Source organism: Micromesistius poutassou (genome assembly GCF_964030765.1).
Source record: "Micromesistius poutassou genome assembly, chromosome: 4".
NCBI lineage: Eukaryota > Metazoa > Chordata > Actinopteri > Gadiformes > Gadidae > Micromesistius > Micromesistius poutassou.
In genome coordinates, this window is record NC_140274.1 from 9542843 (window position 1) to 9555893 (window position 13051).

A 13051-nucleotide genomic window follows, 5' to 3' on the forward strand; every position below is an offset into this window, starting at 1 on the left:
CCAATCAGAGGATTAGAAAATGATATGATGGTAGTAAGAAGGGAACCTTTTAAGTGAGAAAGGATCTCATACTCGTACTTGATAAAAAAGGAAGGTTCTGTGACACTGGTATAACGCAACAATTTCTCAGTTGATGTAGGTATGTAAGTAATAATATCCAATAAAGCATTTGATAGTATCGATCAAATGGATATCTCCATGCCTTGCAATTGTCTTGCAATTGTGACTAAAACATGTATGAAAAACATACTAGCAGATATCTGTTGCATGCAATCTTTCCATTTGCATGACTATTGTCTTTAGACATGTAAGATGTATGACAGTAAGACATCTATATAATTTATGTGTGAGTGCATGTGTGTTTGTGTGTGTACACATCCATGTGAGCCACTGGGCACCATGTGGGTTTCTGTGTGTGCATCATGTGATTGCCTCCCCGCCCCTATATGGACTGACCGGCGAGCAGGAAATGGCCTTGATCTGTTCCAGGGCCTGTGACAGACAGTCCTCGATGTCAGCGTCCTCCAGAGAGAAGAGGTCCCCCGCACGAGACAGGTCCCTCTGGCCCAGCACCTGGCTGAACAACTGGTGCATCCTCCACCCCCAGCCCACACACACACACACACACACACACACACACACACACAGTGTAGGCCTGGACGGTCTCCCTTCCGGTAATTGAGTTCCGACCGGTTTAGGGGAAGGGTCTAGTCCTCTGGGCGAGGGACCCTAATTAATGCATGGATCCAGAGAGAGAGAGAGAAAGAAGGTAGTCCTCGTGTCCTGCAGCCAGAAGGTACTGCTGTATGATCTGGTCACACACTTTCAGAAGATCATCCACAAGGTCTCCTGAAATGGGTCTCAGGACTGTCCTCAGGCGCACACAATGCTCTAACAACAGCACTGGTCAACGTATATCAAAACAGATACGCACTTCAAGTTTCAAGCTGATGCTGAGAACTGCTGTGAAATTGCAACATTAGCTTCTTGCAGGTTGAACGGCACGCGTTGGGTGATCTGATTAGGCCGTGTAGGACGCATATCGGTGGTTTTCTGGCACACTGGAAAATCAATGTGATTCCGGCTCCTCCTACTCCTTGTGTAGGCGGTTACCATAGAGACGGGCCATGGTCGGGACAGGACAGTGTCACTGTATCACAGCCCTAGAGCAGAGAGGGAGAAAAACAGATGATTTAAACAGGGATGCTGTGTGTCCCTACAAATATTTAGATGTTATTCAATAAAAAATAAAAACACAACTGAATTACATCTTCCCTCTCCCCTATTTTTTTTTTTATTACAGTAATCGGTATGGGAAAGTTGAGATTAATGGTACATTGGTTGTAAAATAGGAAGTCAATATTAGGTCTGGGATTGTACGCACCATGTGCACACTGCACATATTTGGAATTCTATGGAAGCTTAAGATAAGCAAATGCCATTTGAATGAGCCTATTCACAAGCTCTTTTTGTAGTTCACATTTAATAGTTTCATATTTTTCTTCCTGTAAGCGTATTTCAGTTCCTCTAAGTTTATTTTATTTCATCCTTTTTCACCATCATCTTTCACAATCTTCTACGTTACTATCTTCTTTGTGCAGCCCGGATGTCATTAGCTGTTGCTGTGATGAATGATGTTGCCTGTAAGGAAACTAGGCTATATTCCCCTATGTCATCATAGTGTGTGTGTGTGTGTGTGTATGTGTGTGTGTGTACGTGTATGTGTATGTGTGTGTGAGGCGCAGTGTGTTAATTGATAATTTCCTTTTCATGGGCAATTTTATTCATCTGGTTAAGCATTGACTGGCCGTCTGCAATGTTTATGTAGTTCTCCATTAAACATTACAAACACTATGTTGGATAACAGGAAAGGACACACACAAACACATCTACACACACACACACACACACACACACACACATACACACACACACACACGTGTGTCCTAGTGCAATGTATAACCTTCCTCTGTTTCCATACTGCCATACATTTTTTGTAATGCTTTCACATTGTAGAATCTGACCTAGTTATCAAATAAATAAATAACTCACTATGGCTACGTTTGATTATTTATCATCTTCTGCAGTGCCTTTATTCATTCATCCCTCACCTCCCAGCCACCCCTCAGTCTAGCTCACAATCTCTTGCCCACAAACAAACATAAACACACACACCTGTGCCAGCGTCAAGTGCAAACTAGGAAAACACACATTTCCAACCTCTCCCTCTGCAGCTACACAGCCAGGCTGTCTTGTGTGTGTGTGTGTGTGTGTGTGTGTGTGTGTGTGTGTGTGTGTGTGTGTGTGTGTGTGTGTGTGTGTATGTGTGCATGCGTGCGTGTGAGTGTGGGTGTGTTGGTATGTGTGTGTGTGTGTGTGTGTGTGTGTGTGTGTCGATGTCAGTAACGAGCTGCTTGCGGGCCACGAGTGGCAGCCATCTCCCCTACACCTGAGCTGATGGATTTATGCCGGCGCCGCCGTACAACGCCGGCACCGCCTTCCCACGGAATGCACAAGTAGACGCCCAGACCCTCTGGTCTTTACACAACATTCATTCCCCCCCCCAGACAGCGAGATGGAAGGGGTCCGTGAGCGTCCGACTGCGGCACACGGAAGGAAAACGGAAGGGGGAGGAGAGGTGGAGACAACGGATGACCCTGAAGATCTAACTGGTTGCCAGGAAACCGCATTGGGAATGGTTGTTGTTGTTAATAACAATGTGACTGAGACTGAAAAGAACAACACAACATGATCCTTTATTGAGCTCTCACGTGCACAGACACACACACGCACCTATTAGTTGTCGCGTGTGTAATTATTACGACACGCAAACACACGTTGCGAGTGTTTGAGGGGGAGCATGGGTAGATAGCGTGACATATGAGCTTCATCATTTGTGTGTTATCGGCACAGTCTGGGAAAAGTAAGTCACAGTACATGGGAGATGCTGGCAGATACATGGGAGATACATTACTATAAAAGAACCTGCACAGCCTTGTCTTATCTCTCTCTCCTTTACTTGTCTTCCCACCTGGGGGAAACAGATAAGAGAGAGAGAGAGACAGAGAGACAGAGAGAGAGAGTGATATGGATGTTTCAGTGCCCCGATTCACCAGATACCGCACGCACGCACACGCACACACACACACACACACACACACACACACACACACACACACACACAAACACACTCCATTCTCTCTGTCTAGGTCATTTTATCAGCTAAACTGATTATTTTGTGAGTAATTGATGTTTCTTGTTTTCTTGTTTATCTTTTCACATTGAAAGAGTCCTTGAGTACTCATTTGTTCAGGTGCTTGTCTGTGTAAGACACAGACTGTGTCTTTGTGTGGGTCTATGTGTATGTGTGCGTGTGATACGCATACGTGCGAGAATATGTATTGTGTTTTGGCATGTGCATGTGTGTGTGTTGCAGAGGGAAGAGAGAGAGCAAAGACCAAAAGGAATTCCAGCGCTTAAACAATCAACTATACTATTAATCAACCTGGTACGGCTGAACAAGCTCAGGAATGCAGCCTTAAACACACACACACACACACACACACATACACACACACCCACACACAACTTCATCAGACACACGCACTCTCCTTTTAGCCCATTTGTTTGTGATTACAAATTACAATTCCAAGACAAATTATAAAAAACGAAAAGCTGGCATAAACGTACAATGACTCAGCCAGAAAGTCATTATTGAGCACACTTTATACATGCATGGGAGTCTCTCATTCACAAACACACACACACACGTAAAAATTCTCAAGGGTCCAGGTCTGCTGCCTGTTGAAGCCCACGGAGGTCCTCTGTGACTGGGGTGCTGAGTGAAGGGGTACAGGGTCTGTGTGTGTGTGTGTGTGTGTGTGTGTGTGTATGTGTGTGTGTGTGTGTGTGTGTGTGTGTGTGTGTGTGTGTGTTTGTGCAGGGGGTCCTCTGGTCGACACGTAAGGACAATATCATCTTGCTGTCCCCCCGTACATCACTATTGATGAAGACAGAGACTTAGATAGACAGAGAGATGGATAGGGAGCGAGAGAGGGAGAGAGAGAGAAGGGAGAGAGAGAGAGAGACAGAGAGAGAGAGAGAGAGAGAGAGAGAGAGAGAGAGAGAGAACACTAGCTCTTTTGTATGGCCAGTCCCTTCCCCCTCTTTGCCCTTTCTAGACTAAAGTGAGGGCTATATCTCAATGTAATGTGCACCTGCAGACTAGCCCGTGCACAAACACGATCACACACACACACACACACACACACACACACACACACACACACACACACACACACACACACACACACACACACACACACACACACACACACACACACACACCTTGGGAATGGGTAACCATTACTCATCACAGTTTGATGCCGAGTGGTCTAGATCTTCTTCCCATGTTTATTTATGCACATAATGATTCTGTCTTTGTAAAGAGGACAAATACGGACAAATACAAATTATTTTTTCCAAGGATCTTTGTGTTTAAAATGTGTATTCGGACAGACACACAGAGAGATGGAACTGGCTCAAAGTAGGTCTACATGGATGCAGCTAAATGTGTATACTGAGCCACATGAGCAACGAAGTCTGAGTGTGTGCGTGTATGTGTGTGTGTGTGTGTGTGTGTGTGTGTGCGTGCTTGACGGAGGACGAGAGAGGTTTCCATTATTAATAGTCTTGCAGTTATGCAGCCGTGGAGAAACGGTCGGATTCACAGCAAGAGCTGAAGACAACTGTTACTCTTACACGCACTTGAAACAGAGAGAGAGAGCGTGAGAGACACAGAGAGAGGATGGTTAGAACAGAACACAAGGTTCTGAGAAGAACCTCCATGATCCCACATTGCACGCAGTGTGCTCTAAACTCTAATGATATGGGAGGGGCACTGCTCCACTATGCAGGTAGCCCAGCAGATGTAATCAAGCACACAGCTGTTACTGAAGTGACGTGACCTTGAACAACACAAAAGTGCATGGCAAGATGCTACCGTGCACTGTGCATAATAAGACAAGGCAACACAACCACACACACACACACACACACACAAGACAACAAGGCACGTTTTGTAACCATCTGTGCCTGTTTAAATACAGAAGAGGCTAGGTTTTGAAATCGAACCCCTATTAATATTGTCTGCACTTGTTATTAAATGCGTATGAATGTGTGTATGTTCGGTTGTATGCATGAAGTGGTCTGGTGGTGTGAGTGTGTGTGTGCTCACCACACACACAGGATTGGTTATTGATTCAATTATAAACAACCACAACATTTACATACGAAAGTGCAATGCATTAACGAGCCCACTCTGCAATTACCGTTCATGTGCTTTTACGCTGTTAGATCCATTATTCATATGTGCTCCCTGTTTCATCGACTATAACGGACTGAAGGACCCCGATCTAGGACACAGGCAGTCAGTTCACTTGATGGAAAGCCTGGTAAATGGAAGGGACAGTGTTCAAAGGTGCCTTTCCAGCTACTGACGCCACTCAAAGCACTTAACCTGTTGCCACCCACCCCCCCCCCCCCCCCTCCCAGCCCCCTGACCCCCCCAGAGGCCTTGCTCAAGGGCACCTAGCCAGGAGGGACCCGCAACCCATGTAGCGAAGCTCTACAGTCTGACATATTGTTTCCCCAGTAATAGAAAGAAAAACTGAAACTAACCTGGCTTGTCCAGTGTTAGAATATACGTCAACAATGCACACGCACACACACACACACACACACACACACACACACACACACACACACACACACACACACACACACACACACACATACGACAGCGGCTTCCTTCTTTTGTACCCACGTGCATAATCCCCGTGTTCTATAACGCCAGGACCTACTGCATTCTTGAACTGGATAGAGCGGAAGCCACCCCCCATTCCCAACCATTCCCCCTCCATCACCACCTCCACCACCACCACCACCACCACCACCCTGCTCTGTCCGCACGTCTTCGTCGCTTTCTGTCGCCCTCAGAATAACTCGGTGTCCTTGAGCAGTCTCGGAATGCGCTCGGACAACTCAAAAGGAGAAGCCGCCCCCCTTTGAAATGCGTATTGTACCACAGAGGACCCCCCTAGGTCCCGGAGCAGACCCTATACTATACCTGCTGATGGGGATCCGCCGACCATATTCAACGTGAAAACATCGAAAGAACGCACACATTACAATTATAGAAAGAGAGTCATGGAGCGACAGTGAGAGAGGGTGGGGGGTTTAAGCAAAAATGGAAATATGATAAACTAAATATTTTACAAGAGCCGTGTTTTGTTCCATATGTCAAACCCATACATTTCTTTGCCGGTTGCGTTGTGCCACTTGCATTTCTGTTACACGGGAGAGAACACGCTTCTTGCACGATCCACCTGCGCACCTTTCACGAGCGATATTTCTTGTCAACTGTCGATTGTCTTTTACGCGTGTTTTGTACCGACGTGGGCTTAAATCGCAATTATAAATCCCCGTAGCTAAGTGGACATTGATATGTGATCCGGCCTCCTGTGAGGCAACTTTCCAGACATCAAGGAAAGGATGGCATAAATGCATTCCCCTGGCAACGCTTTTCATACGCCAGTCACCGAATTCATAAAAAGCCCCCGTAGTCTGATTTAGAAAAGGTACAGAGACGAATTACCTGCCTGCGAGAGGGAGTCCATCCGCGTCGCGCTTTTCTTCCAAAAATGTCTAAATATTTGTCAAAAGCGATAGCCAAATAATTACCCATGCACTGTGCTAAGTTCTCCCTCTGGGCAGGATTTTTCCTTCGCACAATATTAGAAAGCGCGCTACCGTGTGGCGAAGGAAGGCATCGCGCATAGCAACAAGTGAAAGTATTTAGGTCCACACACACACACACACACACACACACACACACACACACACACACACACACACACACACACACACACACACACACACACACACACACACACACACACACACACACACAGATTTTGGTCCACATGAACTATACAAACAAAGAGAGTAAATAATCATTCAATGACCTAATACAAAATAGTTCCACGTAAAATGGAAGAATAGATAAAAAGATAGAGCGAGAGATTTTTAAAGAGATTTTGAGAGAGAGAGAGAGAGAGAGAGAGAGAGAGAGAGAGAGAGAGAGAGACACACACACACACACACACACACACACACACACACACACACACACACACACACACACACACACACACACAGATCAAGAGACATAACATACACACAGATAGATAGATAGATAGATAGATAGATAGATAGATAGATAGATGTAATCTAAAACATTTTGTTTATTATACTGTAGTTATACCATTGAACAGTAGATGGTGCTAAATCCTCTGACTCCGAGTGAAGCGGAAGTGGAAGATTTGTGCCATTCATGGGTGTAGGATGCCATGGACGATGGGGAGGGATTCAGTTTAGTATCAGCTGGTCTCAATAACAGCATTATTTTGTCCGCTACCTTCCTGCCATAAACGAGCTTTAGATTAATATGTAAAGATGGCAGACCACATGGCACTACTGTGGAGAGACGTCCGACGAGTCAGGTCAGATATCAAAACGATTCTCGTTTATGTATAACACATCCTTTGTGTCTGTTTCAACCGCTCTCTAATATTATCCCAGTGTATCCTATTTAACATTGATTTAACGATGTTTGAATATACGTTATACGCATCTAATCCGGGTCACGTTGAATCCGTTTTTATTCTCGGTCGTATAATTAGATGTGTTTGCAACATCATGATTTTGAGATTATGATTGCAGCGCGGTTTTCCGCCGACTTGACATTGTCTTTTTATTCCCTTTTTATTGTTTAAGGGCCACCGGCTACATGGTGGGCATATTCATCCCAACTACGTTTCCACATTCGATCACAGATCCGTCATGCCTTTTAATTGTGTTTCTTTTACCTTTTTGCAGACTCCTCAAATGACAACAAGTCTAGTGGCAGCAGGCTGTACCACAACAGTCTGCACACCTACGACATTCCTTGAGGAATCAAACATAAACCTTTCCACCGCGGCTTCCTCTGCGAAGCACCCGGACAAGGACCATCCGGTTCCTCCATGGCGACCACCCGCTTCCCCGGGAAGGGGGGAGACGACGTGGCCATGGGAGCGAACTTCAGCAACCCGACCCTGAGCGGGCCGTTCTGCGTCAACGGGACGGGGTGGATCCTGTACCTGCTGGAGGAATGCGTGGACAACGTCTGGGAGTACTGGAGCGTCATCATAGGACTGATCTCCATGTTCTGTTTTCTTCTATCCACTTTGCCGTGAGTTCAGTAAATGTATGACACGTAGACTATTTATAGGCATACTACTTTAAACAACTTTGTCTATACTTACACAGGCTAGGCTTCTCACCATATTTTGTATTCCTCTTGTGTCACAGTCAGGTGTACGAGGCCAACCGTAATGGTAAGGTGGAAGAGGCCATGTCTTTTGGATTCCTGTTCTTTCTCTTCAGTGGAGACCTCACCAGTTTCGCTGGCTGCTACCTTACTAGCCAGCTGCCTATACAGGTAAACCGGTTGGTGAACATTCGTCTTCAGCTAACGGCCAGCTGTGTTGTAACCCATCTGACCTACCACACTGTCAATGGATTTAGCTTTGCATGTCAATATAGGGCATGTTCTTCTGAATGAATCGTGGTATTTTGTTTTTCTTCGTTTTCATATTTAGGGTATTATTTATTATTATTATTATTATTTATATTATATATTATATTTAGGTATATATTTAGAAGTACTTGAACCTAGGCTAATGAAAACCTTGCTTCTCACATGAGAAACACTGTGGTAGTGTCAAACACAACAATGTCTCCCGATGTTAACACATTTCAGAAATGATGACTAAACAATGAACAGAAAAACCTTTCTATCAAAATTATAACTTGCATTCTATTGTTCATGTTGTCATTGCAATGTGACATTGCAATGTACAAGCCACATGATCAATATATATTTAACCTATATATAAACAAGTCTGAATGTCTATTTAGCTGATATATAGCCAAGAGCTTCAGTAATTCAGCATAGTCGTAAGATAAATGAATAAGTAATTGACCAATGGAATATACAAATGCAATGTGATAGTCGGTGGCTTCAGTGTGCTCTTCCCCTCTCTTTCAGATGGTCACAGTGGTGTTCTACATGTTCACTGACATGGTCCTTTTCTCCCAGTACCTCTACTACAAGATCAAGAACAGCTCTACCAGGGGTAAGAGGCCTGACACAGAAAGCACTCGTAAATGACATTGCGTCAGTGCGGTTACAGATTTGTGACCTGCTGCTGCATGCCATAGACTCTGAGAGCTCCTCGCCTTCAGGCCAAACGAGTGTCTTTGTCGTAGTGATCTGACAAGCATCTGGGTCCTCGAAACTGGGGGGTGGTGGTCTCTGCTCGCTGGGGTACAGGTCAGGGGAGGAGTCAGTAGCTGGTCACATATCTACCTTATGAATATAAATGAAATTACTTAGTTAAACGTGCTCCTTCATTAGTTGCCCTCTACCATGATTGTGTAACTGCCAGGTCGTAACAACAGTTTAGGCATGTCTAAATGCTTGGACTGGTTGTTGTGAGGCATGCAGTCCAAAGGACTATGGAGTATTCATATTGGTATCAACACACGGCACATATTACTTACCCAGCTGGGCTTGGTTTAGGCCCGGTGTGTGGCCTTTATCACTGGATATGTAATCGGATACATATGGGTGGGGTCATTTTGGCATTGTCTCTTTTTCCTGTGTGTGTGTGTGTGTGTGTGTGTGTGTGTGTGTGTGTGTGTGTGTGTGTGTGTGTGTGTGTGTGTGTGTGTGTGTGTGTGTGTGTGTGTGTGTGTGTGTGTGTGTGTGTGTGTTCCAGAAAACCCTCTCCTTAAGTGGGTATGCTTCTTGTGGTGCGGGTCTGCCAGCCTTTTTTTCCTGGTCCTCCCCAAACTCATCACAGACGACAACGCCTCCTTAGATACACAGGTAGGGCCAAATGGGTATTACTGATATCATAAATAGTGTTATTAGATTGCTGTATTGTGGTTATTACCGTCTCAGTCTCTGTCTTGTGTGCTCGCTCGCTTCAGAGTCACGACAAGTCCCACACGGTGGAGATGACTGGCTACGTCTGTGGATACCTGGCTTCCATCTTCTACCTCTCCTCCCGCTTCCCGCAGCTTCATAAAAATGTAACAAGATTATTCTACATTTTTCCTCTCTCTCTCTCTCTCTCTCTCTCTCTCTCTCTCTCTCTCTCTCTCTCTCTCTCTCTCTCTCTCTCTCTCTCTCTCTCTCTCTCTCTCTCTCTCTCTCTCTCTCTCTCTCTCTCTCTCTCTCTCTCGAAACATGGCAAATGCATAGTTCAGCATCAAATATTGTGTGTGGGTGTGTGTATCTGACTGTGTGATATTTGTCTCTGTCTTTGTTTCACAATTTGACAGCAAAAATCCTTTTCACGTTTTTCGATCAGACCCCCGTTAGAGAAACTCTTTCTCTTTCTTTTAATCACAAGCTTATCTCAATTTCTGCCCTATGAGGAGAATTAAGTTAACAAACGGATCGTTCAAAGTTAGACCCTTTCTTCTGCAGTTCCGGCGGCACTCAACAGAAGGGACGTCCTACCTGCTGTTCGCCCTGGCCATGATGGGCAATGGGACCTATGGGCTGAGTGTCATCGTGGTCCTGCCTGCGCTGAAGGGCTCCAGGCGGACTTTCATCCTCAAACACCTGCCCTGGCTCATCGGCAGTCTTGGAGTCCTGGTCCTTGATTTCTTTGTATCCTTGTCTGTGCCTTTTCCGGTGAAGTATATTACTGTTTTGAACGAAAGCGTAAATTGCCATATCAAAGATAGCCGTAATAAAAGTTATGTGGCTCTCTTTATAGGTATGTCATTTGGTTGAGTGTTGCCAAGTAATTAGTTCCATAAAGATTAGGTTTGCTATGTTGCTATGAGCAATTTGATAGAAAATGTAGCATTGGAATCCATGTTGAGTCTCTTTCCATGTGTCTGGATTACTTGCCTTAACCTTCTCAGGTGACGGCGCAGTTCATCATGTACAGAAAAAGCAAGCCGGCTAAGAAGAGCGTCTCATTGGTCAGAGTCCAGGAAGTAGAACCTCTGCTCTACGAGGAAGAAGAACTGTCTGCCCTATAGCACACACAGTAATCTACAAGAACGGACATTTCACTGCTTACAAAGTGCCCTGCACATTTTTGGGAACTTTTATCAAAACCTCTCATTTGATTAGTATTCATTTGGAGGTTTTGCAAACTGTATAATCCAATCAAGTTCTTAAAAATGCCAAAACTATTTAAGACTGTTACAGCATATGCGGCATTTCATTTTTTTGACACTGGTATTGAACATTTCCTTTGGAGATGTATTTATTTCAAATTTTGTACTTGTGCTTTGTCCAATTAACAGATTAATTTATTGATTCCTTTGGGATTGTACACACCCTAGGATGATGCTTCATGCCAGATATCCCAAGACATGGGAATCCCCTATTGAAAACTCTACTGAGCTTTGATTGATGGATGAGACAGCAGTGTCAGTTTAAATCAAGACTACAGTTGACAATAGAATGCCATATAGTAGAATATGCTGCATCTTCAGTATATGGATGACAATGAATGCTTTGGAATCTGGTGTCAATTTAAATACCGCTGGTATTTCTGTCATGTGTTATATATGTCTTTCTTTCATGATGGTAATAGTAGGCTACCATGTATAGCAATATTAACTTAATTCATACTAATTCATGATATAACGTATTCAGAAAAATTGTGTTTTTGGCTTGGTCCTCTCTGCTGCTCCTGTTGAACACACACACCAGCTTTTATAATGCCCCTCTAGGGAAGACTCCAGGCTAAGGAGTAAAACCTGACATACAGGAACATATGGCCAAGCCATTGTGTCATATGCATTCTTGATATCCGCTGACAATGATGAGGACAGGTACCCCTGGATTCCATTTGTCACTCTTTTAACTGTCTCTAGCGCTTATTCATGTCTCCCCGCTTGCTACTATGTAGTGTATGCTGAGCTGCAGAAGCCCCTATCGTCTGTGCCTTTTTTAAACATATTTTAATTGTGCATTCCATGGGCTGCATTGCATCCAATGTAATGCCGCCCTGAACACATGATTATTGGATTTCTACCTTTTATATTGTAAATTTACGCTTTAAATGGTGTGCTGTCTCATGTCGGTCTCTGGAGCTGTGGGCTGAGTAGAAACAAGCTTTGCTTTTTTGTACTTGATGTATCTGATCACCATTTGATGATGCAAAAAAAAGTGACTGAATAGAGTGAGAATTTTGCAAATATTTAGGAGATGCAGTTGTGAGCTATGTGTCACATTTTATATCCACTCTGCACCGGCATTACATTATTTATATTTTTAGCTTTGAAGCATAGCAAAGAATAGCAAAATGAACCTTGGAAAGAATGGATTATCACAAATAGTTGGAAAATCCTTGCACAGTTGACTTTTTCTGCCTTGTCATCACACACTGGGGGAATAATAGTGTGCCTTTATTAATTTCTTACATTTAAAATTGTACCTTCAAATACCTTTGGAATTGTGTCATAGTTGACCTTGCCTACTGAATAACTAAACTGGAAAGCAGATGTCTCTACCTCATTTATGTGGATGGGGTGGTTCATTTGCCTTGTGTGTACCCTGTTCATCTTAGGGAAGTGAATTATGGACATAACTCAAAAATGGATTTTAAGTTGGAAACTAATCTGTGGCGTAACTATCGGTAAGCAGGTACTTCAGGTTTCAAATTGAGCTGAGTTGCGCCTGAGTTGTCCCCTCCCTCCCGTCAACAATCCCGTCCGGCTGCAATCCCCCCTGTCAACAATCCCGTCCGCCCGCAATCCCGTCCCCCCTCCCCCGTCCCCCGTCCCCGTCCCCCGTCCCCCGTCCCCCCGCCACTGAACCTCATGTCATCGATAAGAAGATGATGTTGATATCTTAGTGCGAAATACAATTATGATTTGTAAGCTAGGGTATGATAAATAAAAGATTGCTTTG

At 44.3% G+C, this 13051-nt stretch overlaps 2 protein-coding genes across 2 annotated transcripts in view; one reads left to right on the plus strand and one right to left on the minus strand.

The window, feature by feature from the left end:
- Positions 1-6734, minus strand: part of veph1 (ventricular zone expressed PH domain-containing 1) — a 72909-nt gene extending 66175 nt beyond the window's left edge. Inside the window, 2 exon segments of the mRNA XM_084466665.1 lie at positions 457-1163; positions 6656-6734. Coding sequence (XP_084322791.1) covers positions 457-594 — 138 coding nt within the window. The 5' untranslated portion in view covers positions 595-1163; positions 6656-6734.
- Positions 6735-7423: 689 nt separating this feature from the next.
- On the plus strand, positions 7424-12875 carry LOC311341708 (lysosomal amino acid transporter 1 homolog). Its single transcript, XM_084466510.1, has 8 exons — positions 7424-7562; positions 7939-8293; positions 8413-8542; positions 9152-9239; positions 9885-9994; positions 10099-10200; positions 10601-10786; positions 11047-12875. Exons 2-8 carry the CDS (start codon positions 8085-8087, stop codon positions 11164-11166), a joined length of 945 nt encoding a protein of 314 aa, XP_084322636.1. The 5' UTR covers positions 7424-7562; positions 7939-8084; the 3' UTR covers positions 11167-12875.
- The last annotated feature ends 176 nt before the right edge of the window (positions 12876-13051 follow it).